Below are 25,334 nucleotides of genomic sequence, written 5' to 3' on the forward strand. Positions count from 1 at the left end.
GACAGATGATCCAAATCTCAGGCCCAAGAGCACAAACAACGTGGGCTGAAGAGAGAAAAACAACAAGGATGGGACTTCATGAGCCAAATCTGTATTTGGACAATTAACTCCAATATGCAAATGGAGCAGAACTGATCAAAGTGAGAGAAACCATGACAGGTTGTGTATTTTAGTTCATCTTGCTGGGCTCTTGTCCTGCCCAAGGTGGATGCATTGAAGTCTTCTAATAAATCCCTGCTTTATTCTTTAACTCTGCCCAGTCTCTGCTCTAGGTCAGCCTTCACAAGGCATGACTTTCATATGTTCCAGGAGTCAAGGTGGACATTTTTAATGTCCCTTTCCAGTAATCCTCTGTGTTTTGGGGAAAGCCTTGTGGTGCTCATGCAATGCCTGGCTTGTTTGGAGGACTGGAGTGTGATGCTCAGAAATACATTTTGCATCGAAAGGCTTTGAGGTGAAATCTTTGTGTTTGGGGAGCAGCTGTAGCTTCACAAGAGCGGGGCTTCACAAGTCTGGGCCAGCCCCATCACCCAGCACTGGGGCTGCCTGGCAGAACAAGGCTGAGCTGGAAAAAACATTTATTTAGGATAACAATCCTGATTTTTGTTTGAGCATTTTTGTGGCCGCCCAGTGCTCGGCCCTGGCTGAGCTGAGGTCTGGAGGTCATCAGAGAGGACGTGGGGACTGAGGTGTCTGTTGATTTTTAAGGCTCACCTGGTTCCCTGGGTGTTTGGGAGCAAGTGAGGATTGGGATAGGTTCTGGGAAGAGGCAGAATTCAGATTGTGAGCTGATCTAAGTGCTCTGAAGGGTGAGAGCAGTGCTGCTGTGTCTGTGGTCATCCTCTCTCCTTGCCATGAGTGATGGAGAAACCTGGGGATCATCTCCACCAAGCCCATATCCTTTTCCTGTTGAAAACAGGAGTTTGGGCTCACTGGCACTAAATTCACAGCATCCATGTGATGTTTCCTCCTAAACTGCCCATCCCAGGTGTTTGCTGAGCGCCTCTGCATCACCTGCAGGGTCTGAGGCTGCTTGCTGGTGGAAAAAGGGTTGCAGAAATGGGAGTTTGTGAGCTTTCAGACCAGAACAATTTTATCTCCTTGGAGCCATGCTGACAAGCAGAGCTCATCTCAGGTTATTTTTGTGCCCATATTTTCCCAGGGCCTCACGAGCAGCCTCCCTGCTGCAGCGGTTATAGCAGGATACCTGGGGTTTATTCTCTGCAAAGGTTGGAAGTGACTTGGGGGCAATGGTGTCCTCTGCATTTAATTATTATTTCTTAAAAGCCCAAGATCAGTGGCTCCCTGTGGAGATATGCAGCCTGAATATTGATGGTTGTAAACCATGCCAGAAGGAAAAATGTGGGCTGCTCGCTGCTGGCGAATGGACTTTAAATCAACAAGCGAAGCAGTGTCGGTTCATAAAACCAGGATTTTTTTAGCCTTGAGGACAGAGGTACTTTAAATCCCAGCCTTTGGGTTCACTGATCTGCTGGAGAACAAACATAAAACTTCACCATGAAGGACCTGACATCAGCACATATTTTTTGTGCTGTGAGTATTCAAGGTAGCCCTTTTGGTTTTGCTCACTGCATGTGACATTCCCTTGTATTGTAACAACCTCAGCGGCAGCGGGAGGGAAAACTTATGAGCCAAACACTGCAGAAGGGGAAATTATTTACTGGGATAACACATTGAAAAGTGGTGGCTGTTTTTGGTGGAAGTGGCAGGTATCTTATATTGGAAATGCAAGATGTACTGGGGGTGTGTATCCTATTGCCATCTGTCAGAGCTGGGGCAGTTCTCTGCTGTCCATGGGGCAGTTTTTTCTTTATCTCTCCCACAGCCAGCCCTCCCTCAGGAGATCTCTGCTATCCATGGCCACTGAGTGTCCCTGCAGGGCTGATCCAATTCCACCATCCCATGGGGAGATGCTCTGCCCAGGGGAGGAGCCAAGCATTCCTACCTGGATCCAATCTGCCCTGGGAACAGCACAGCAGCCTTTGCCCACTGCATTCCCAGAGGAGCAGCTTTCTGCTGCCCTGCATTCCCAGAGGGAGAGCAGGCCCATCTCCAGCAGCCCTGGAGCTGCAGAGGAAAACTCCCACCTTGGGCAGGATCCCTGCTCCAGCAGAGCCACAGCTGGCACTGCAGGAGGGCTGAGCCCCCCTGGGATGGGACTGTGCCACCACCCTGAGCCCCCCTGGGATGGGACTGTGCCACCACCCTGAGCCCCCCTGGGATGGGACTGTGCCACCACCCTGAGCCACCCTGGGATGGGACTGTGCCACCCTGACCCCCTGGGGGACGTGCCCACCTGGCCCCTGGGATGGGACTGTGCCACCCCGAGCCCCCTGGATGGGACTGGCCACCCTGCCCCCTGGGATGGGACTGTGCCACCACCCTGACACACAGGGGGTCAGCTCCTGTTCTGACTCTGTCAATGCTGTTTTGTATTTCTATTTTTATATTTTCTCTTAATTTTTATTTTTTTCCTAATAAAGAACTGTTATTTCTACTCCCATATATTTGCCTGAGAGTTCCTTGATTTCAAAATTATGATAATTCAGAGGGAGGAGGTTTACATTTTCCATTTCAAGGGAAGCTCCTGCCTTCCTTAGCAGACACCTCCCTGTTCAAAACAAGACACAGGAGAGGTGTTGGAGTGGGAGAGCTCTCTCCTTGTCAAGCCTGGCAGGCTCCACTGCTGATGGATGGAGTTGTCCTTGCCTTTTTCCAGCTTACACCAGGTTTTGATTGACCTGGCCTCTTTACAGGTCTCTGTTTTCCTGTTCACACAATGTGTTCCTTAGATCAGTTCAATGGGGCTGCTCACCCAGGACAGTGTTGATTCCACAGAAGCACGTGCAGCAATCCAAGCTGGTGGGATCTGACCTCAAGCCCTGGTGGAAGGTGCCTGTGGGCTTTCCTGGGGCTGCAGTCCCCAGCTCAGCCCCAGCTCCTTGTCCCTGCACAGCCCTGGCTGCTGCTCCTTGCTGGGCTCCAGGAAATCCACTCACCTGAATCTCAGAATCACTGAGGTTGGAAAACACCTCTGATATCATTGAGTCCCACCATTAACCCAGCACTGCCAAACCCATCACTAAACCCTGTCCCAAAAATACCCATGTCTGGGTATTTTTGGGACACTTCTAGGGATGTTGATTCCACTGCTTCCCTGGGCAGGCTGTTCCAATGCCTGGCCTCACTTTCAGTGAAGAAATTTTTCCTGTTATCCAATCCAAACTTCCCAAGGTGCAGCTTGAGGCTGTTTTGTCTTGTCCTATCACTTGTTCCTCTGGGGGAAAAACTGATCCCCACCTTTGTGGATGGGCTGGCTCAGCACATCCACGTGTCCTGTGTGTTTTTAATCACTCTGCTCCAAGCCCATGAACTTCCTCAGCCATCCTCAGTTTTACCTTCTTTTCTCTGTATTTTTATTCTTTTTCTTCCTTTTTTTTTCCTCCAGCACAGCTTCCTACTGTAGGACCAATTATCAATGCAGAGGATTTTCAAACACAGCACATCTGAAACAAGAAATAACATTTTTTTGCGAGTCTGTTTAATATTTTCCCCACATAAAATGCACAGGTGGATCCATGTTTAACAGCACACTTCAAAAAATGGCAGAATATGTATAAAACACTGATTTAAATCAGTTTTCAATCAAACCTCCTGGAAGGCTGTGACTTCTTTGCCTGCTAAATTCTCCACCATGCATTCTCATGTTTCATCCTGGAGCTAAGTTCAATCTGCTGGGTATGGATTTCTCTTTGAGCACCTCTGAGTGTCACCACTGGGAGACATCAAGTACTCAGGGTTAATTTGGTTCCTTTCCCAGGTTCCAGCCAGCAGCTGGGTTGATGGAGAGGATCCAGGCCATAGCTCAGAACGTGTCGGACATTGCAATAAAGGTGGATCAGATCCTCCGGAACAGCCTCCTGAACGGGAAAGGTCAGTGGCCCCGGGGGTCCCCGTGCCCCAAACCCCCTGTGTGTTGTGCTGTGCCCATGGGAAGGTCCAACCATGGCAAATTTGGTAAAAGTCCCAGAAATGGAGGCTGATCTGGAGGCTGCCTTTCTTGGGAAACTCGTGCCTGCCAGGGGGACGAGTGGTGACAAATCTGAATGGCTGTCAGGAATAAATGCTGGAGAATTAAATGCAAAATTAAAGGTGAGGAGTAGTGCACAAGCACCTGGATAGAAAAATTTGGTGTTTTGGATCCAAATTCACAGGGGCTGGGATTCAGCAGCAGGAGAGACATTCCCATCCCCCTGTGTCACTGCTGGGAGGGCAGCTGGGCTCTGCAGATGTTTCCCCACGTGCCTGCATGGTTATTGGGGTTTAGGCTGAAGATCCTTCCACTGCCTCTTGCACCTCATGCTTTTCAATAATGGGCAAAGGAGGGATTAGAGGAGGGCTGGTGGCTCTTATTGACCCCGCCATGGAGGGAGAAAAGATCCTGATGCCATTTTAACCACTTTAGGGCTTATTCTGGAACTCATCCTGGGGGCTGAGTCTTCTTCCAGCAGCTCAGCAGAACAGTTTTTATTGCAAGTTTACAGCATAAAGGCTGCCAAATACTTCCCTAGATCCTGCAGCCTGCTCACAAGAGTGGGGATAGGTGGAATTTGGGGTCTGGACCAGGCAGATGGTGCAGGGAAGTGCTGGAAAGGGATATGTCCTTAGAGAAAGAGGACATTCCCAGCATTGAAGCAGGGTGGTTTCCTCTGTTTCTTCCCTGACTTGGGAAGGGTGTTGAAGATCCTTCACATCTTGATGTCCTACTCCATCCAATGGGATGGGGCTGTCTGCCAGCCCAGCTGTGGCACCAATGAACGTGCCTGGGGCTGCCAGCCCTGTCCCATCCCATCCCATCCCATCCCATCCCATCCCATCCCATCCCATCCCATCCCATCCCATCCCATCCCATCCCATCCCATCCCATCCCAGCCCAGCCAGTCCCAGCCCAGCCACATCCCATCCCATCCCATCCCATCCCATCCCATCCCATCCCATCCCATCCCATCCCATCCCATCCCATCCCATCCCATCCCATCCCATCCCATCCCATCCCATCCCATTCTCCTCACAGCATTTCTAGCTGCTCCTCTGTCACACCCCAGCCCTCCCCATGCCCAAATTGTCTCTCTGCAGTGATGGAAGGCAGGAGGGATCAGTGTGAGGTGCCCAGGGACCCCAAGTACCCTGACTGTGCTGGGAAGGTGGAGGTGAGTTGGGGTTCCCTGTCTGGGAGAGGGTCTCCAGCTGGGATGGAAGGGCCCAAAGCAGTGACCCTGGGGGTTAAACTGGGAAGGGCAATGGGGAATGGGATGTTTTCCAGAATAAAATGTTTGTTAATGTTGGAAAGGTGCAGCCCATTGAAGGAGGAGCAGCAGAGCCAAAGGTGTGGAAAGCAAAGCAGGGCTGTGCTTTGAAGAGAAAACACAAGGGAGGTGTCCAACCCTCTCTGGCAGCCTTTGCTACAGAAATGGGATTGTTTTCCCCCAGTAATACCCTCCCCAAATGTACCTTTGGCTGGAGGGGTAGAAAGCACTGAAGCCACAGGCTGCAGCAGAATCAGCTGTGGGACCACCTCTGCCTGCAGTCTGTGTGTTCAATGCCAGAAGCACAGCGAGGAGGAAGCTCTGCCACATCACCTCTGAATATCTGGGGCATTCTCTGGTGCCTGGGGAATAAGCCCAGCACTGCCCAGAGCAGCACCTCGTTCAGGTGGCCAGAACCTCTATCTCAATCAGTCCTGCCTGACCCAGCCTGCTCTTCATCCTGGAATGCAGCCTGGCACTTGGCCCAGAGCATGATGGCTTTGTCAGAGAGCATATTTACATCAACTAATTAAAAGCATTGCCCTTTTCCCTCCTCTTGCCAACCTGCTTCAAGCTCAGGCTTCTGCAGGGCCCAGTCTCCCTGGAAAGATGTTGAAGGGTATAAGAAAATGATGGGGGTGGGGGTACAAGGAAATGATGTGGATTTTCACTTCCAGGGGTGTTAACCATCCTTTCCTTCCACAATTCGAGTAAATTCAGGATGTAATGCAATTGTGGAAGGCTGTAATCCCATCTCCCCTCCTGGTGATTGCTGTGCTTTACAGATTGGGCACAGCAACCTGTCCCTGAGCAGATTTGTTTTTGTAGTTGAATTAGGAAGAGGCTGGCAAGAGCCGTTGTGGGGGATGATAAATCGCTGCTCTGGTCCCTGGTTATTCTCCTCTGTGTGAAATCATCCCTGGGGACTGCTGGCAGATCTGTCTCCTGCCCTGCTGCTCCAGGGGCAATGAGATCAGCAGCTCCCCAGCAAAGCCAGCCAGAAGAAATCCCTGTGATGCATCATTTCCTGGAGATTAATGTCTGTGCCCCCCGGGAAGGCTGGAACCAGTGCTAGAAACCCAGAGAGCCCCAGCAAACCTCCCTGGCTCTTCCTCTGCCCCACCTTCCCTGGAGGCCCCAAGTGGGTGAACCTCAGCCTCGTGGCACTGGAGATGGGTTTGCAGCCCTTTTCCACCCTCTGCCCTTCATTTTTATTTCCCAGACAGAGAAAGGGGATGGAGAACAGAGGTTTTCCACAGCAGGGGCAGTTGCAGGGCTGGCACACCTCCTCCATGGGTCTCACATGTTTCTTTGCCCCTTGCAGTGGATGAGGGCCCGCTGGACCTCTGACCCCTGCTATGCTTTCTTTGGCGTGGACGGCACCGAGTGCTCCTTCCTCATCTACCTCAGCGAGGTCGAGTGGTTCTGTCCCCCCCTGCCCTGGCGGAACCACACGGTGGCCGTGCCCTCGCCGCCACCGCCGCCACCCGCGCAGGTAAGGTGGGCCCAGCCCGGCTCCTGCTGGGCCAGGGGTTTTGTGGGGAGGCACCAGCAGAAATAAACCTTCAGTGCCAGCAGGGCCGTCATGCCTGACGTGGGTTTTCACAGAATCACAGGATGGTTAGGGCTGGAAGGGATCTTTGTGGTCATGGAACCTCGCGATAGAACATGTTGTTCCAAGGCCTGCCCGCCCTGGCCTTGAGTGTGCCAAGGGATGGAGCATCCACCACCTCTCTTGGCAACCTGTGCCAGTGCTTCATCACCCTCGCCACGAAAAGTTTCCTCTTTATATCTAGTCTGAGTCAACTCTCAGTTTAAAGCCATCACTCCTTGACCTGTTGCAACAGGCCCTGCTAAAAATTCTGTCCCTGTCTTTTTGTAAGTCTCTATAAGTATGGGAAGATTGCAAGAAGATCTCTCTGGAGTCTTCTCTTGTCCAGGGTGAACACCCCCAGCTCCCTCAGTCCGTCTCCACAGCAGAGATGCTCCATCCCTCTGATCATTTTTGTGGCCTCCTCTCCTCCATGCCTTTCCCTTGCTGAGGAATCTGGGTTCTCATGAGGAGCCCTGGGTTCAGTGGGATCCCTCTGGGATTTGGGGCATGAAGTGGAGGAGCTGCCATGGCTCCAGGGAAGCAGGAGGGGCTCAGATCTCCTCTGCCGAGATGGACAAACCTCCCCCAGGCCGTGGGACAGCCCAGGGGCTCCTCTGGCTCCTCTTTCCCTACACTCACCGTGCAGAGCGTGCTCCTTCCCTAGGCAGTGTTCCGGAGGGACCTGGCTCGCCTGCTGGAGCTCATTGGCACGGGCAAGGAGTCCCTGAGCTTCATGAAGAAGAGGATCCGGCACCTGGCCCAGCAGTGGCTGCGGGCGGCGCGGCGCCTCGAGCAGAGGCTGGCAGGACGGCAGCGGGACCAGAAACACGTACGGCGCACAGTGGGGGCAGCTGAGCCTGGGGACAGCTGGGAGGAAAATTCATGTATGGGAGCATGGGGGTATTGTGTTTGTGGGGTGCCCTGATGAAGGGAGGAATGATGAATCTGACTCCATGTTCTCAGAAGGCTAATTTATTATTTTATGATACTATATTATATTAAAGAATACTGTAACTATACTAAAGAATACATAAAGGATACTTACAGAATGCTAAAAAGATAATAATGAAAAGTCATGACTCTTTCCAGAGCCCTGACACAGCTTGGCACTGATTGGCCAATGAGTGAAAACAACTCCCAGCAGAGTCCAATGGAACAATCACCTGTGGGTGAACAATCTCCAAAGACATTCCACATGAGCAAAACAAAGGAGAAGCAAACGAGAAAATAATTCTTTTATTGTTTTCCTTTTTCTGAGGTTTCTCAGCTTCCCAGTAGAGAAATCCTGGACAAAGGGATTTTTCCAGAGAATGTAAATGTCACATGTGGGTCTGTAGGGTTGGTCTGTTGTCCATGGTCATGGCTTCACAGGCATTTGGGATGTGGCAGGACTGGTGTTGCTGAGCAGTGGGGTGGATTTTGGAAACAGGTCCTGGTGGGTGGAGATGGTGTCCGGCTGCCACTGGAGTGTGGCAGGTCTCCTCTGAGGATAAGCTGAGGTTCCTGGCCCTCCTGTTGGTGTTTCTGTTGAGCCTTTGGCCCCTGTGTGCAGGGAAACCCAGGTCCAGCCCAAGGTTCAGACTGTGATGTACGTGGAGAGCGTGAGCCAGGCCCTGGGACACAGAGTGGCAGTCAAAGGGCCAAGCTCTGGCCATTGGGTCTGTGCTAATTGGACATGGCTCATTTGTCTGCACACCTGACTGAGCTCCCTGAGTAATTACAGCCTGCAAAGGAGCAGGAGGGAATCAGGGACCATTAGTCATTCTGGGCTGGAAAACCCCGATTGTCCCTTTCCCCAGTGCTGACCGCTCTCCTTGTCTCTGCAGATCCTTGTCCATATTGGCTTCCTGACAGAGGAGTCGGGAGACGTTTTCAGCCCACGGGTGCTGAAGGGAGGCCCTCTGGGTGAGATGGTGCAGTGGGCTGACATCCTGGCTGCCCTCTTCATGCTGGGACACAGCCTGAGGGTCACAGTCTCCCTGAAGGAGCTGCAGAGGTGAGTGCTGGGCTGCATCGAGGTCTTGGGGGGAAGCACCAGGTCTGGGAGGCTCTTTGCCTACCTTCATCTCAGACAGTGCTGGTGCTGTACTGCACCACTAGCGTCGTGGCTAGGAGAGATCCCATCCTTCTGCATCCAGGAAAAGTGTGAAGGACTGATAAGTGATGCTTTGCATGGAGCTGATGTGGACATATCTGGAGCAGGGCTTTGCTCTATGGCTTCAGTCCTGGATCTGAGCAGAATGGTCCCTGCTGCCAGCACACAGCATCACCTGTGTCCCCTGACACCTGCCTGGAGCTGGCCACAGGAAAGCTCCCTTTGCCAGCCCGTTCCCCAGGGACGCTCCCTGCTGGGCTGGTGGCCAGGTGGCTGCAGGATGCAGGTGTCCTGCAGGTCACTGGCTCTTGCCACCATGCATGGCTGCACTCAACTCCTGGGGCTTTGCTGGTGGTTGAGCAGTCACTGTTCTTTCTTTTCTTTTCTTGTCTTTCTTTTCTTTATTTATGGCTTAGGGATGTCGGGAGGAGGGAGTAGTGGCTTGGTGGGAGGGATGGCGGGATGTTGAGGGTCGGGGATCTGGTAGTATGTCGATGGAGAGATTGCTGCGTAGTGAGATAGGGGCTAGGGAGGAGAGATTGGATCTATGTCTTAGGGATCTGTGCGTGGCGCTGGGAGGCGTGGGATAGTGCTTTGATAGGCTCGTGAGCGCTGGGAGAGATTATCTATTCTTCTTTCTCTCTCTTTCTCTCTCTTTTCTCTATCTCTTCTCTCTCTTTCTCTCTATTTCTCTTTCTTTTCTTCTTTTCTTTCTTCTTTCTTTTTCTTTCTTTTCTTTCTTTTTCTTTCTTTCTTTTCCTTCCTCCCTCTCTCCCTCCCGTGCATCTCTTGCAGAGGTTGGTGGTCCCCAAGTTGTCCCATCTCAGGAGGTGACTTGGGGACCTGTGGGGGGATTTGCTGCTTCTGGAGGCACTTCCCACAGAGGGATTGGCTCTTTCTGCTGTGGGACATGGGGCAACACAGGATGAGAGTCTCCAAGTTGGACCAATATTAGATGGAAAAAGAGGGAGAAACTAACAGTGGGACCTGTTCCTCTCTGCTGATGTTCCTCTCTGTTATTACTGGGCTGACACTGCAGGCTTCTGTCACCTCATAAGGTTTGTTCCTCTCCCCGGCAGAGGGCAAGTACCAGGGAAATTGCAAATTAGATGGGTTATAAATCAAGAAGAGCCTGGAGCTGCCTCGGGGACTGGGCAGGCTTTGGGAGATGCTAAGCCAGCATTGGCCACATAATGAGCCATGCTGAAAAGGGAGTGAAAAAAACCCAACAATCCTGGAGAAAAACAACAAAAACCTCCAACCCAGCCCTTGCAGCATTCAGAATTAATGGATGGAATTAGCTCCTAAGTAATTAACTTTAAAAAAAATCCCGGGTCCTAATGCAAGAGGCAGCATCTCCTCAAAGAGGCGGGAGTGACATGCTAAATAATACCCGTGTAGTCAAGGATGAAAGGAGTTAATGGCTGGGAGGGTTGTGTTGTTGTTGTTGTGTGGTTCCTGATTGTGTTTTATAATGACAAACCTCATGGTGGTTGTTTAGGAGGCAGGGTGCTTTTGCAGAACCCGTTTCCCTCTGTGAGTGACTCTGCTGAGCTCTGCCCCACTGCCTGTAGTATTTTGCCTTTGCCAGAAGCCTGGGAGCTTCCACGTCACTTCTCAGTGATGAGAGCTCCTCCTCTGATGCAGGTTTGGATGTGTCCCTTGGGACTCCTGGGAGCAGCAGCTTCTTCTCTTCCCCTTGGTAGCTGAGATGGGAAGTGAGCGAGCCAGGCTGGGGCTGCACATCTTGCCCTTCTCTGTGTTCCAGGCACTGTCCCCACCTCCCCAAACACGTGTCCTGTGCCTGCCTTTGGTGATGGTTTAAATGCTGGACACCCACATGGAGTGCTCACTTTCATGTTGATGGGCTGGGGTGAGTGGAGGCAGGACCTGGGGATGTAACCACGTCCCCTCTGTCCCTTTGGAGACCAAGCCCAGCACTTGGAGTGCCACCACTGGCACCTTCGTGCAGCCCCTCAGGAGATGGGTTAACGTGGGTGTCACAGGGGGGCAGAGGTTCTGCCCAGGGGAGGAATGAGTGGTGCCAGTAATCCTTGTGCTGGATCCTGCAGATCTGTCAGCGACATCCCTGCTGCTGGGCTGCTGCCTCTGAGGAGTGCTGGGGAAAGCTTTTGCCTGACCAGGAACAAGTGGCAGGCTTAGCAGAACATGAGTAATTAGTCCCGAGGTGTGCTAAGAGTTAATCTTGAGCTCTTCCTTAAAGCCTGGAGGCGTTTTACCTGTAGGCACAGCTTTGGGCAGGGGTTGCAGAGGGCCAGGGATGCACAGAGGGCTGGAGCTGGGCTGGGGGGATGCAGCAAAGCTAAATCCCTGCCCCTGGGGAAGTGGCAAACCAGGCACTCTGATTCCTTATCCCTCTTGTCCCCTGCACCCATTTGAAGCAGCAAAGCTTTGCACCTCTGTAGACTGAGCCTGAATTTGTCCCCTCCCATCCTGGCTGTCTCTTGCTGACCTTGCAGCAGTGTTGGGGTGGGTTTGGGGATATTTTGCTCCAGCAGTGTGAAACGCTGAATCCATCCTTGTGTATTTTTCTTTGGCAAACCCTGCTCTTTTCATGGCTGGGAGCTGTAGCTGCTCCTGCCCAGCAAAGCCTTCACTGGAGCCCATAAATTATTCAGCGCAGATTAACCTCTCTCCTGGTTTGGATTTTTTTTTTCTCTTCAAATTTTTGAGGTGATTTTTCTGCATGTATTGATCATTGGCAAGGGATCACTGGAAGATTTGTCTGCATACACTTCAACCAGTGGTTATCTGAGAGCTGTTCATGATTAGCATCTGTATTGATTGCAATGCAGCAGTGCCAGGAGGTAGTCTGGAGTGGGTCAGGAATGCTGAGGATCAAGAAAATGAAGGAGGGGAAGTAAGGCCCTGGTCCAAAAAACTGGTGATGGAGGGCTGGGGGTGAAAACATAGGAGTGTGACACCCATGTGTGTGCTGGGCACCTCTCCCTGCCCAGCAGTGAGGGCCAGGGGTGTCAAATGCTTCTTCCTCTGGTTTAGGGACTGATGCTAATCTGGAACAAAGATAAGGAATTCAGGGAATCTGCAGGCTTCATCCCCAGCTCACCTCAGCACTGTCCAATGTTCCTGTGGGGTCTGAGATCACAGCATGCAGCTCAGCCCTGGTTTTTCAGGGCCAGTTTATTTGGGTTATCTTTTACCCACTACAGACTTTCAAGATCTGTGAATTCCACTGCTGCTTGCTACCAGGGGCTAGTTTTTCTCCTGTAGTTCAGCTAAGGGCAGGTGTTTGTTCTCCTTTGAACTCCCAGTGAATTTGTGAGCTGCTTCTGGTGCCTCTGGAGAGGTAAGGGGTAAATCACAGGGTTATCTGTTCCCTCCCAACCCAAACCATTCTGTGTTTCTGTGTGCATCTTCTCAGGAGGAAAACCAACTGCTGAGCTGGAACAGGGAGCCAGGAGCTGTTTTCTTTCTGAGATTTTTGCTGGGTGGGCAGCCAGCAGCATTTTGAGCCTTGTCTTGAAGCAGGGAGGGAAGGAACATCCCAAATCTGAACAGCAACACTTGATTCTTGCTGAAGACTCCTGGTGCTGTGTTGGTAGCCCAAAAGTGCTTTCAGGGAGGTGAGAATCCAGGCCAGTGTTGGTGTTGTTGCTTGCTAGGGGAGTGGGAAGTGCCTGAAAGCTCTGAGCTGGGTTGTTAATGAGGCAGCTCATGAGTAGATGCTGGAAAATTACAAGCAGCACTTTGGAGCAATGGCTGTGCCCACAAAAAAAAGCTTTAATAAACTGAGGCTTTTCCTCTGGAGCACCCGTGCCCTGGGGTCAGGCAGGAAGGATCCTCTCAGCCTTTTTCCCTGGGAGGAGCAGCACAAGGGGCACTCCTGGAAGCTCCAACTCCTACCCTCATCCTTGAGCCATGGGAGTGGTGATCTTGTCATGTCCAACTGCTTTTCTGGGGCTAAGGGAGAGGCTGGGAAGAAGGGGCTGCAGAGCTGTGAGCTGCTGGGGAGTTCAGGGAAGCACTGAAAGGTGATTTTCTCAATGGTCCCCTCGAAATTAACTGCTCATAAAGCAGGACAGAAAGTCGAAGAAAATGGGATTCGATGCCTCTTGGGGTCAGGGCTTTACAAAGCGTTCCTGGAGCTTAATTGCTCCTGTGTCAAGTTCTGGACTCTTAATTCTAGTCCTGGCAAGTGCTGGATTTGCAGCACGTGCCTGTACCCTGTGCTGGCAGCCCTTTCCTGCTGTGGCCAGCGTGTGGTTTGGGTGCTGAGCCACCCTCCCTGTGCTGGGGTAGGGAGGATGGAGCCTTGGAGCTGTGGTGGGACTTGGCTCTGCTCCCACTGCCCCCATCTCCTCTCAGTGCCTGGCACACAGCAAGAGCTGTGATTTTCCTGCTCTTTCCGTGCCCACTGAGGTGTGCTCAGGCTGCAAAAAGGCCCGTTCAGATGGAAACAGGATGTCCAGAAAGCACATTTCTGATTGTCTCCTGGCAGATTAAAGCCATCTTTCTGTCTCACATCTGGTCACATGAAAACCTGTGCCATGCCCAGGCTCTGGCTTCACTCCCCTCACCAGCTGGCAAAACCAGTCCTGCTGTTGTGTGGGAGAGAAAGGAACTGCTTGTGGAAAGAGCCAGAAGTGGCTGGTTCTGTGTGATCCTGATGGAGCTGCAGGGAAAGGCTGTGGATTGATCAGCTCTGCACCAATGGGGAGGAACCTTCAGCCTTTACCAGGTGCTCCTGATACTTGAGTCCAACCTGGCCTTGGGCACTCCCACGTATGGGTTAGCCACAGCTTCTCTGGGCAGCCTCTGCCAGGGCCTCACCACCCTCACAGAGCAGGGATCTCTTCCTTTTTTTGGAGCTGCTGGAGCAGCTGGGACAGCAGGAGAACAGCCCATCTGTCCCAGGGTCTGGCCAGGAACTACCAGCACGTGAGTGCTCAGTTTCTTCTGCTCCCTGCAGGAATCCAAGTATTGATTTCACCTTTCCTGGGAAGTTCCTTCATATTTGCTGAATCTCCAACCAGAAAGAAGTGTTTGTTCTGGCACCGTCCTGTGCATCTCCAGGTCTTGGAAATAAATAAAAGGATTACTGAACTTCCTCCCTGAATGGGTAGGGCTATGTCATACAAGATCAATGATGGACCAGAGAAGCAGTCCAGGTGCACCTTGCAAAAGTGAAACCATTGCAGGTGCAGAAATTGCTTGGAAATCCTCATTTCCAGTGAGTGTTCATTCCAGCAGGGAAAGAGCAGGGGGCAAAAGGCAGGCAGTAGGATGTTCATTTTGTCTTAGATTTGCACTTGTTGGTTGTGATGGGGTTGTCACAGACCCCTGGGAGCTGCTCAGGCCTGGCTCTGGCACCTTTAATCCCTGGATAACATCCCTGTGCCTGCTGGGCTCTAGCAGCTGAGGGAGCAGTGAGAACAGGATCCCTGCTGTTCTCAGCCTTGCTGATGGCAGCAGATGTGGGCAGAGAAGATGCAATTAAATATAATACAAAATATTGGCTCAGGCTGCCAGGAGATGCCCACGAGATCCATTTGGTGCTGGACCTCTCAGCACCAGGAGTGATAATGCAGAAAGAAACGTTGGGTTAATTTGAAAATAGGTCAATGGGATGTAAAGATAACCCTGCAGTCATCTGACTCCAGAGCGCCTGCACCATGCCCAGGGAGGGGACGGTCCCCTGGCTGATTTAAGTACCTCTGAGAGGAAAATAGCAGGACAAGAAGCTGCTGGAGATTTATTCTGGAGTAGGCACAGCTGGTGGAGGCAGCTGGTGGAGAGGCGAGCTCGGCATCCACTTGGATCGGAGCTGCTCCGACCACTCCCTCCCAGAGAGGAGCCAGGGCTCAGCTGATCCAGGATTTGGGATGGGACAAAGCCCTGGATCACCAGCCAGAGGTGCTGAGCTGGTCACCACCCATGGCTGGTCTGGGAGGGGAGGTTTCCCCAGCAGATCCCTGGCCTGTGCTGGCGGTGAAGGCGGCGTTTGCGCTCATCAATTTTATTTGCGTAATTTCAAGCGCCATTAATAGTACATGGCACGAGGAAAAATCAGGGAAATTGCACTCCAACCATGAGTGAAATTGGGTTTAGTAGAAAATTAGTTGACTTAACTGGCAAATGATGAAAGCCTGAATAAAGAATGTTTAAATAAGGAGGAATAAAAAAAAAAGAAATTCTCCCCCCCGCCCCCATCTCAGAGGTGCAGGCTGGATTTGCATGAGTGGAATATTAAAATCAGTGGTTATAAAGTGTTAGGGAGTATAAGGGGGGTAAATGGAGAGATGTTCTGCTCAAAGCCACTGCTCCTACTCTCAGAGCTATTCCAGCCACGCAGCCATGGCACGGGGAGTATAAATGGATGTGGCAAGTCCTGAGCACCTGGAGAGGGGATATGTGGCAGATTGTGGTGCTGGTGGGAGCTGGGAGAGTCAGACCTGCTCTTCCCAACTGTTGGGAACTTTTTTAGAGGCTTCAGTATGAGTTACACTAATTGCTGCCTCCCGCAGCCCCTCGTCAAGCTTGGTTAGGGCTTCCTTAAATTACAGATTATTTTGTAGTGCAGTGGCTTGTGTGACACATACCAGCTAGAGGACGGTGTGTGCTGCAAGCACAGTGTAATGGTTTGGGGATTTTTAGTTAAATACAAGGTTTATGGATTGGTTCCACCACAGTGCAGGTTGGTGTAAATCACTGTTTGTCTGATGACTGAGGAAAAAGCAGCACTGTGTGAACAAATATGTTGTTTAGAATTCCATCCCTACAAAATCCTGGCTTAAAAATTCCCCTTCAGCCTTCCCAGGAGACTGAGTCTCCTTGGTGCCCTATTTATTGTACCAAGGTGGCTGTGGGAAGTGAGAGCCTTTCTATTCCTGCCATCTTCCAAATCAGTCCTGTCGTGTAAAATTGTGCATAAAAGTGACAAAACTGCAACCTGTTCCCCCTGCGGCATCCCCGGCCAGGCTGCCCTGAGCTGATGCTGAAATTCCTTGTGACAAGAGCAATGAAGCAGCTGCAAAAGCAGCTCTTTGTCTTAAATTGAATTCCTCTGTTTTTTCCTGGCTTTGCCCAGCGAGGTTGTTCCACATTTACTCATTTTCTGGAGTCCCTGTCATGATCAGGAGTTTGGGGTGACCCTGCACTGGTGTCAGGTTGGGATGGGGCTGGAAGAAGGATCTTGGTGCTCAGTGCTCAAGGACTTGGAGCCACATCAGAGTCACAGAAAGGTCTGAGTTCAGAGGGAGCTTTTAAAGGTCTTCTGGTCCAAACCCCTGCAATGAGCAGGGGCATCTTCCACCAGATCAGGTTCAGAAGAAGAGGGAGGTATGGCCAGGAGCCAATCAAGAGGCCTTTATCATATTTCTTATGGCCAAAAATTTCTGGCTCTGTGTGACTCCTTCTGATGTCAGTGAGAGACTGGAGAGCAAAGATTTGTGACAGTTGTGTCCCTTGGCCTTCCCTGGATGGGAAAGCCATCGATTCCCTCTGGAAGCAGCCATGGGATTGAAAGGTGAAATGCTGAAGGGCTTGGCAAGGGCTGAGGACCTTATGGAAGTGCTTCTCAGAGGATGGGCCCTGGGGCCATTTGAGCTTCAGCTGAGGAACAGATAAAACCCAGGTAGGGCTGGAAAGGGAATTCTCAGGTTCAGAAGGGAAAATGCTGAGAAATTGAAAGAACCCGTAAGAGAGGTCACAAAGAAGGAAAGATTCCAAGCCTGGGAGTGTAAAGCCTGACCAGAAGTTTTATTCCTTAAAGAAGAAAAAATACCTAGAGGCATGACTGGGATAAATTCCCATCTCCAAATTGGGGTTTGGAGTAAGTGAAGAGCCCAGAAGAAAACAAAGACAGACATCCTGGCAGGCAGGAGCTAAGGGTGAGATTTCACAGTGTCTGAGCTCAGACTTGTGAAATAAACCAGGAATTCCTCAGCCTTGTTGGAAGGACTGAGAACGGAACGGGACAACTGCGTGGTGGGAGTGAGACAGCCTGGGTGCACCAAATCAGCTCAGCAGTTTGGTTTTCCATGAGGATGCTGCTGCTTTTTGGGTGTGAGTGGAGTTAGGAGGATGAGGAATTATCATCTTTAGGAAGAAAAACAAAATACAGGAGCATTAAAACTGTGGAGTGAATCAGCCTCTGAGCAAACTGGCACTGGGAAATCACAAGTACAAGCAACATGGATTTTTGAGAAACCTGCTGAAGCTGGAAGGTGTCACAGGGGGTTTTTTTTCTGAGAAGGCGGAAACATGGTCCAGACAAGCAGATGGGCTGTCAGGCTGACATCAGTGGTACACTTGGTGGAACAGCTTTGGAGAGAGGGATTCATCAGTTCACAGAGGTAATTGGAAATGGAAGGAGACACACCACAGGTTTAGCAGCCCTGTATCTTGCTGGATTAATCGCATCTCACTCTGGCAGCGAGGTAACTGATGGTCTTGATAAAGAGATTACAGTCAGTCGAGTTTATATGGATTTTCATAGTGCATTTTATCCACTGGAGGAGGGCAGAGGGGCTGAGTGTGGCTGTTTGTAAGGAACTGGCTGGAAAACCCCTGAGTGAGACCCAAGGCCCAGCTGCCCCCTGTTTTGTGGAATTATTTCATCAGTGGGACCAAAAGTGAGAAATATGAATGAAATGTGCCAGCATCCAAGGACAGGCATTGCCAGCAGAGTCAAGGAGAAGCTGGGAGTGCTGTGGGATGTGGGGGGTAAGGAGTAGAATAAGAGAGACATTCCAGGGTGTGCTGGGAGGATGTGGAGCTGGGAACAGGGAGCTTTAGGCTCAGCTGGGAACCTTGCAGGCAAAGAGGAGAGGAAAGATGTGGCTTTACAAGTCTGTCACTGGTGTGACTGCACTGAAAGTAAACGAAATCTGGTGTCTTCAATCAAGAGAGGTCCAGGGGAGGGTGTGTGGGGACTGGGATGCTGGTGAGCCCTGGCTGGGAATGCTGTGCCTCACAGTCCATCTGGGAGGGGCAGGAGCTCAGCTGGAGCAGGTGCAAGGATGGGGAGGGACCAGGACTCTCCAGATCTTTGGCCTGGGAAGTAAAAACTGGGGTGAGGAGAACCATGTGCCTCCCCCTCCATCAAAGAGGAGCTGTTTGATGGCTCCTGCTCAATGCCCAGCAGGGAAAGGAGAGCTTGTGCTGCAGGGGGCTGATCCCTCCTGCTTTTCCCCAGTCACTTAGGGGTGCCTCCAGGACGGGGGAACTGCCCCTTGACCAGTCCTCTGCCTTTTGACCTGATTTACACTGACTACCACGGCCTCCAGCAGATGAAGCAGCATATGGGGCTCTCCTTTAAGAAATACAGGTAAGAAAAGCCTGCCTGCTCTTGATCTCCATTTCATTAATTAGCAAGCAAAGGCTAACGACCAACCCAAGGAGCCAAACCCTTTGATTTTACCTTTGATTTCTGCCTGCCTGGTGCCTTGCTGTGTCCCCTGCTGCCACAGCATGAGGCATTCTGAGCCTCAGGTATTTAGGATAAAACCTCAATAAAAGAGGGGGAGTTGGGGAAAGACCAAACCCTGCATGTGCCTGCAGTGTGTTGATGTGTGCTTCCATTCCATTCCTGCAGCCAGGGGTGGGCACAGCATGGAGGGGAGGGTGAGCCTTGGGAATTTGTAAGGAGCCCTATTCCTGGCTCCTTGAGCATCAAGACAAATGTCATCCTCCCCTGGTACATCACCAGCCTGGAAAATCTGTGATTTAATTTAGTGCTGATAGACCTGCTATTTATTACATTTTTTCCCATCTTTTCCACTATCCTACTCAATTTTATTAGAGAGAAAAATGACAAGCCGTGTTATTGCTTTTATTATAAATGCATTTGAGTTTGCATTCAGCTTGTTTTGCTCTTCCCTTGCTTCTTGCTCCTCTTCTGTCCTCAGCCTTGTGCTGGTAGTGCCTGCCTCAGCATTCCTAGGATATTGGGAAAGGCATTAATAATAAACTTTTGGGAGGTTCATCATTCTCACAGCTATTGGGGAGCTGAGGGTCCTGCAAAGGGAAATTGTCCTGCAAGGAGGGAGCAGTGCTGGGAAGGGCTCCTTGGGATGCTGCTTCACCCTCTTGTCAGGAAAATTAATCCACAAACACCAGAGGTTTATGTGCAAAAAGGAGACAGGGGAGTCCTTTTACTTTATTCAAATAAAGGGAGAGGCCATGGGGCATTCCCCTGGGGGTCTCTCAATTTTTTGGAGGATGCAGCCTCCTTTTTATCCCAGTTTCTTGGCCACATTTCCCATCTCTCTTTCCCCATTGGCTGAGGTACTTGAGAGGTTCAGACTTCCTGGAATGCCTGATACCAAAGATTCCCCTCTAAGGTACAACATTCCCTTTTCATTTTTAATTCGCATGGAATTTATGTTTTTTCCCCATTGTTTCTTTCATCTTTCAATGCCTAATTTCATTTATCAGCAAACCTGCAGTTTATTTGTAAAGGCAAATATGTTTTTTCCATTCATCACTCAGTGGAATCCTCCCCATTGTTTCTTTTACCTCCCAGTACTGGTTTTATCTACCAGCAGACCCACAGCTTGATTGTAAATACAATCCCATCATTCCTCTCCCTCTGCTTGGGATCAAGGGACAAGGCTCCTGGGGACAGCAGGTGTCCTCAGGGGGTGTGTGCCCTGCAGGTGCCGTGTCCGGGTTATCGACACCTTTGGGACAGAACCAGCCTACAACCACGAGGAGTACGCCACGCTGCGCGGCTACCGCACCAACTGGGGCTACTGGAACCTGCAGCCCAGGCAGTTCATGACCATGTTCCGTGAGTGCTGCAGCCTGGGAGGGCTGCCTGGAGCTGGAGCAGGGGCTTGGCACGATCTGCTAGAGCAAACGGGGGTTGGGATGGTTTGTTCACTGATGGCACAGTGCAAAAAGAGCACAGAAGGGATTTCAGTATTAATCAAAATGAATGCACCTTTATTGAGTGCCCGCAGCAAATGTGATAGAAGGGTTGGAAAGGAGATACAGGATAGAGAGAGAAAAAGAAATAGGGGGGGATGCTGGGTGACTCAAGCATGCCATTTTCCTGGCTGTGTGAAGCTCCTCTGGCAGCCTAAAAACACCTCACTGTGTGAAGAGCTGCTCAGGTGGCTTCTGAAGCCTGGATTTCATGGGCTGCCTGGATAGGGATTCAGCTCCATTTTCCTCCATGCTCCAGCAAGTCAATGGAGCTAGGCTCATCTCAGGCTGTATCCCCACCCCTGGGGACATCCCAAGAAACATCTGTCCAGCCACCTGTCTCCTCCCCTTGGTGCCCACAGCTCACACCCCTGACAACTCCTTCATGGGCTTTGTGTCGGAGGAGCTCAACCAGACCGAGAGGCAGCTCATCAAGGCCAACAAAGTCAGCAGCATGGCCGTGGTGTATGGCAAGGAGGCCAGCATCTGGAAGGTGGGTCTCCTTGGGCTGCTGGGGACAAGCCAGGCAGGCAGGGGTAGGCGCAGGCAGGGCTGGGAGGCAGCCCCAGCCTCTGGCTCTCACCCTGAGCTGTGGAGGTGCAGATCTGGGTGTGTTTGTGGAGAACCATCCTTGTCCTGGTCCTGGGGGAGTGATGGGACACATCCAGAGCCTCTAACAAACAGGGAGAGGCTGGTAGGACACCATTCTCTGCTCCTTGCTCTGGATGGTGCTTCCTCCCAGCAGGCTCTGAGGCTGAGGATTTCATATTGATGATTTTATGTAATTAATTATAATGATTGCCACTAATTAATTGCAGCGATTGCTGCATTATGATGGGGATAGTTCGTGTCTGCTTTCAAGCACTCTGTGAAAAGGGGTTGTGCTCCCCAAGCCTGGAACACCTGAGGGAGAGGGGTGGGTCACTGCATGGGGACAGCCCCTCCAGCCCCCCAAAACACCCCCCTGCATCTCCAGAGGGGCTGTGCACGCTCCCCCCCCCACCTTCTCCAGAGCTAGCAAGCTGCTTTTCCTTCCAGGGCTGTAAAAAGGAGCTAATTCTCATTGTCTGTTGATTTATTTCTATTTTTCCCTCTGTGCACCGCCTGGGGCTGCTCCAGTTGCAGGTACTGTACAACACCAGCTGCTGCTGGGCTTTGCCTCTGCTCCTCTTCTCAGGAGAGAAAAGGTTTTTGTCAGACTCAACTTTGCCTTGACGTGGGCTGGGTCCTCTGGAGCTGCTGGGATTGATGTGGGTTGATGCAGTGGGGGCTGTACCTCCTCCCCTTCCCAGCTTTCCTGATTAGCAGCTGCTAATTAGCAGGGATGCTTGTGGTGAGCCAAGATCCAGCCAGGCTGTCTCCTCTTTACTGGTGTTTGTGGGGTTTCATCCCTGCCCAGGTCTGAGAGCAAATCTCCCCTTCCTCTGCCTGGCTTGGGGGCTCCCTAAAAAGCCCTACTCAAACCCACTAAATCTCATTTTAGGAGAACTGCAACATCTTGTCCTATTTTTCTACCATTCCCCTGCCCTTTCTTATCCAGAAGTTTCCTTGGTGCTTAGTTAAGGTAATTTGGGAAGGCACTAAAGAGAGTTCAAACCCCAGAATGGACATTTCCCTCCACCCAGGGTGCTACAGGCATTTGCTGGTTTGAGTCAGAACTCAAAAACAACATCAGTTTTTCCCCAACTGCATATTTGGGGTCATTTATTGCTGGGTGAAGAGGCTGGGGCTGGGCCTTGCTGGTTCCTTGAGGCCAGGCTGCCTGGCCTTTGCTTTCCATCTTGAACACTCCAAGGAATAAAAAAGGGAATAGAGGAAATTTTCGTTATTTTGAATGATTTTTAGGTCTAGAAAGGCGCAGACCACCTCCATCTTCTGGAACCAGGTGCTAATTTACCAGCCTTGGACCAAACACCCTCTCCAGAGCAGGATGTTTTTGACATTTAGAAACATTTCATTAAACCTCCCTTTGTTTTATTTCTCATTTCCTACCCCTCTGAACTTCTTGCCTGTGGCTCACAATAGGAGCTGAAGTTTTAATAAGCTGGGAAAGCCTTAGAGCCTTGGAGGATTCCAGGGAACCATGGCTGAGGGCAGAAATAGAGCATTTGAGGAGGCTTTAAGGCAACATACAGAGTTTTCTCAAATTCCCCATTTATAACTCCTTATTCCCCCTGGTCTTTGCTCTTTTGGGGCTGTTGCAGCACTGGAAAATCCAGCATCCAAAGGATGGGTCCTTTGTGGTTTTTTCAAGCAAAAAAAAAAAAAAATCTGTAGTAGAGAAGCTGTTGAAAAGAAAGGCTGCTTGGAGGGAAGCCTCCAAGTGAAGAAAATTGATGACCCCGTCCATTTTCCAGGTAGTGAAACAGGATTAAATCTGAATGAGAAAATCCTTGGAACTTGTTACTTGGAATAAGAGGCTATTAGCAAGCTCTGGTCTTTGCAGACTTCCTTCTGAACCTTCTGAAGCCTTTAATTCAGCAGCTCCAGAGTGGGAGCTGCCTTTGGAGGGGACAGGGGAGGTAGGAACCTGATGATCAGAGTGATGGATCCTGCAGCCATTGGGGCTCTCCAGGAGCCTGGGGCAGTGCAGGATGTGTTTCCAAGGAATGAAGAGGGACAGGTGGAGATTTTGCACTGCTGTGGGTCTGCCTGAAGCATGGCAGGCGCTCTGGGACAGCAGTTTGAGAGTTAAACTCCCCCATAACCACGGGGAGGAGGTCAGAGCCATCCTTTGGTGTAGTTCACATGCCTGCCTTCCTCCCTAGGGCAAGGAGAAGTTCCTGGCCATCCTGAACAAGTACATGGAGATCCATGGCACGGTTTATTATGAGACACAGAGGCCACCTGAGGTGCCAGCATTTGTCAAGAACCACGGGCTGCTGCCCCAGCATGAGTTCCAGCAGCTGCTGAGGAAGGCAAAGGTGGGTGAGGCCATCCCAGGACCCTGTCCCCCATTACCTGTGCTCCTCCCAGGCCCGCAGGCACTCCCAGCTGGGATAATTAACCACAAACCTCTCAGCCTGGATAATGAGGCAGGAACCAAGCAGAGCCCATTTCAGATCAAGATGTGTCTGAGGAGTTTCTCCTTGCAGACTGTCCACAGGCAGAGTGCAAAGTTTCCTCATTAATTCATTTATTGCTGAGTGGGGTGGTTTGTTTTTTGGTTTTCCACCTTAAAGCTGTGATAAAAATAAACTAGATTCTTGGAGTGTGTGGGTGTGGGCACATCCCCGTCGCCTTCAGCTGCTGCCTGGGGGAAATATTCCTGATTTAGCAGCCCAAACAGCTGTGGCAAAGCAATGTTGCTCCATGCAGGGGCAAAGTGATGGTTGTGAGCACCATGGGGGATCTTGCAGCTCCTGGAAACTTCATGGCTGTGCAAAGTGGGCTGTGGTTGATGGACTGACGTTGTGTAGCCTGGAGAAAAGGAGACTCAGGGTGCCCTCATCACTCTCACAGCTCCTGAAAGGTGGCTGGGCTGGGCTCTCCCTCCAGGCAGCACTGACAGAACCAGAGCACACAGCCTCCAGCTGCACCAAGGGAAATACAGGCTGGATATCAGGGAAAAGTGTTTTACAGAAAGGTGATAAAGTTCTGGAATGGCTGCCCGGGGAGATGGTGGAGTCCCCATCCCTGGGGGTGTTTAACAAAGCCTGGATGTGGCACTGGGGGCCAGGGTTTGGTTGAGGTGTTTGGGCTGGGTTGGACTGGATGATCCTGAAGGTCTCTTCCAACCCTGTCATTCTGTGAATTCTGTAAAAAGGGGGAATTTTCAGCATAATTTGTTGAACCCCACTAGAGGCTTGGTGTGCAGTAGCTGAGCAGCAGAGAGGGGATGCTGGTGGGTTTACCTGGGAGGTTTCCTGTGGGGAAAATCACTCAGCAGCACTGTGTTTGTGCCTTGCAGCTCTTCATTGGCTTTGGGTTCCCCTACGAGGGCCCGGCCCCGCTGGAGGCCATCGCCAACGGCTGCGTGTTCCTGCAGGCGCGCTTCAACCCCCCCCACAGCTCCCTCAACCACGAGTTCTTCCGCGGGAAGCCCACGTCCCGAGAGGCAAGTGTGGGAAGCACTGTCCACTACTGGAATATTACCAATAAAGCCAGAGGGGACAGGCCTGAGCTTGGCTGGCCCTTGGTGCTGAACCAAACAGCGGCACTGTGGTGTTTCACCCCAGGGACACTTTTGGCCATGGCTCTGTGGTGTTTCACCCCACAGACACTTTCGGCCATGGCTGGGTGGTGTTTCACCCCACAGACACTTTCGGCCATGGCTGGGTGGTGTTTCACCCTACAGACACTTTTGGCCATGGCTGTGTGGTGTTTCACCCCAGGGACACTTTTGGCCATGGCTGTGTGGTGTTTCACCCCACAGACACTTTTGGCCATGGCTGGGTGGTGTTTCACCCCACAGACACTTTTGGCCATGGCTGTGTGGTGTTTCACCCCACAGACACTTTTGGCCATGGCTGGGTGGTGTTTCACCCCACAGACACTTTTGGCCATGGCTGGGTGGTGTTTCACCCACAGACACTTTTGGCCATGGCTGGGTGGTGTTTCACCCACAGACACTTTTGGCCATGGCTGTGGGTGGTGTTTCACCCCAGGGACACTTTTGGCCATGGCTGGGTGGTGTTTCACCCCAGGGACACTTTTGGCCATGGCTGGGTGGTGTTTCACCCCAGGGACACTTTTGGCCATGGCTCTGTGGTGTTTCACCCTACAGACACTTTTGGCCATGGCTGTGTGGTGTTTCACCCCACAGACACTTTTGGCCATGGCTGGGTGGTGTTTCACCCCACAGACACTTTTGGCTGGCTGGGTGCTCCAGCTGGGCACGTGGGGACAAGTCCAGGCCTGCAGGAGCTCTGGTGGTGTTGGGATGGAGATTCCACCTGTAACAGGGGCTGCTCCTCGGGTTTCCCTCTGGTGGAGAAGCTTTAGGGCAATGGGGAAGGAAAGGAGTGGGTTCTGATGGAGGGTTTGGATCCAGAGCTTTGTTCTGGCCCACAGCCTCTGAACCCAGCCCCAGCTCCAGCAGAACTCCTGACCCCGTGGGTGCTGCTCCTTTTAACCCCGGGGAGAAGGGCAGGGAAGGGGCAGGGAGCCACCAGCCAGGTACAGGAGGGGAGGTCTCAAGGGACAAAGGACACCTGGATGGCCCAATGCCCCCCAGGGGTACAGGGCATCCTTTGAATCTGCCAGTCACTCGATGCCCTTCTGGAATTCCAGGACTGACAGACAGTGTTCAGCAGGGGTCAGGGAGGGGAAAGGAAAGGTGGCTGACACACCTGGGAGGGAATTATCAGGGGAGGGGCCAGGTTCTGAGGTAAACCCTGAAATCACAACACAACAGTTCACTCTGCTGCAAACATTTAGAAAGTTTATTAAAGGACAATGAAAGACA

General features: G+C 51.5%; 1 protein-coding gene across 2 annotated transcripts in view; it reads left to right on the forward strand.

Moving 5' to 3' along the window:
• MGAT5B (alpha-1,6-mannosylglycoprotein 6-beta-N-acetylglucosaminyltransferase B) overlaps positions 1–25,334 on the forward strand; it is a 73,914-nt gene that overhangs the window by 36,732 nt on the left and 11,848 nt on the right. For both annotated transcript variants that reach the window (XM_030232690.2, XM_050981274.1), the window contains 10 exons: positions 3,842–3,954; positions 5,158–5,231; positions 6,652–6,822; positions 7,586–7,750; positions 8,748–8,917; positions 18,195–18,326; positions 19,657–19,790; positions 20,290–20,420; positions 22,696–22,851; positions 23,838–23,984. In XM_030232690.2, coding sequence (XP_030088550.2) covers positions 3,842–3,954; positions 5,158–5,231; positions 6,652–6,822; positions 7,586–7,750; positions 8,748–8,917; positions 18,195–18,326; positions 19,657–19,790; positions 20,290–20,420; positions 22,696–22,851; positions 23,838–23,984 — 1,393 coding nt within the window. The remainder of the gene's footprint in view (positions 1–3,841; positions 3,955–5,157; positions 5,232–6,651; positions 6,823–7,585; positions 7,751–8,747; positions 8,918–18,194; positions 18,327–19,656; positions 19,791–20,289; positions 20,421–22,695; positions 22,852–23,837; positions 23,985–25,334) is intronic.

The sequence above is a fragment of the Serinus canaria genome, chromosome 18 (genome assembly GCF_022539315.1).
Source record: "Serinus canaria isolate serCan28SL12 chromosome 18, serCan2020, whole genome shotgun sequence".
Taxonomy (NCBI): domain Eukaryota; kingdom Metazoa; phylum Chordata; class Aves; order Passeriformes; family Fringillidae; genus Serinus; species Serinus canaria.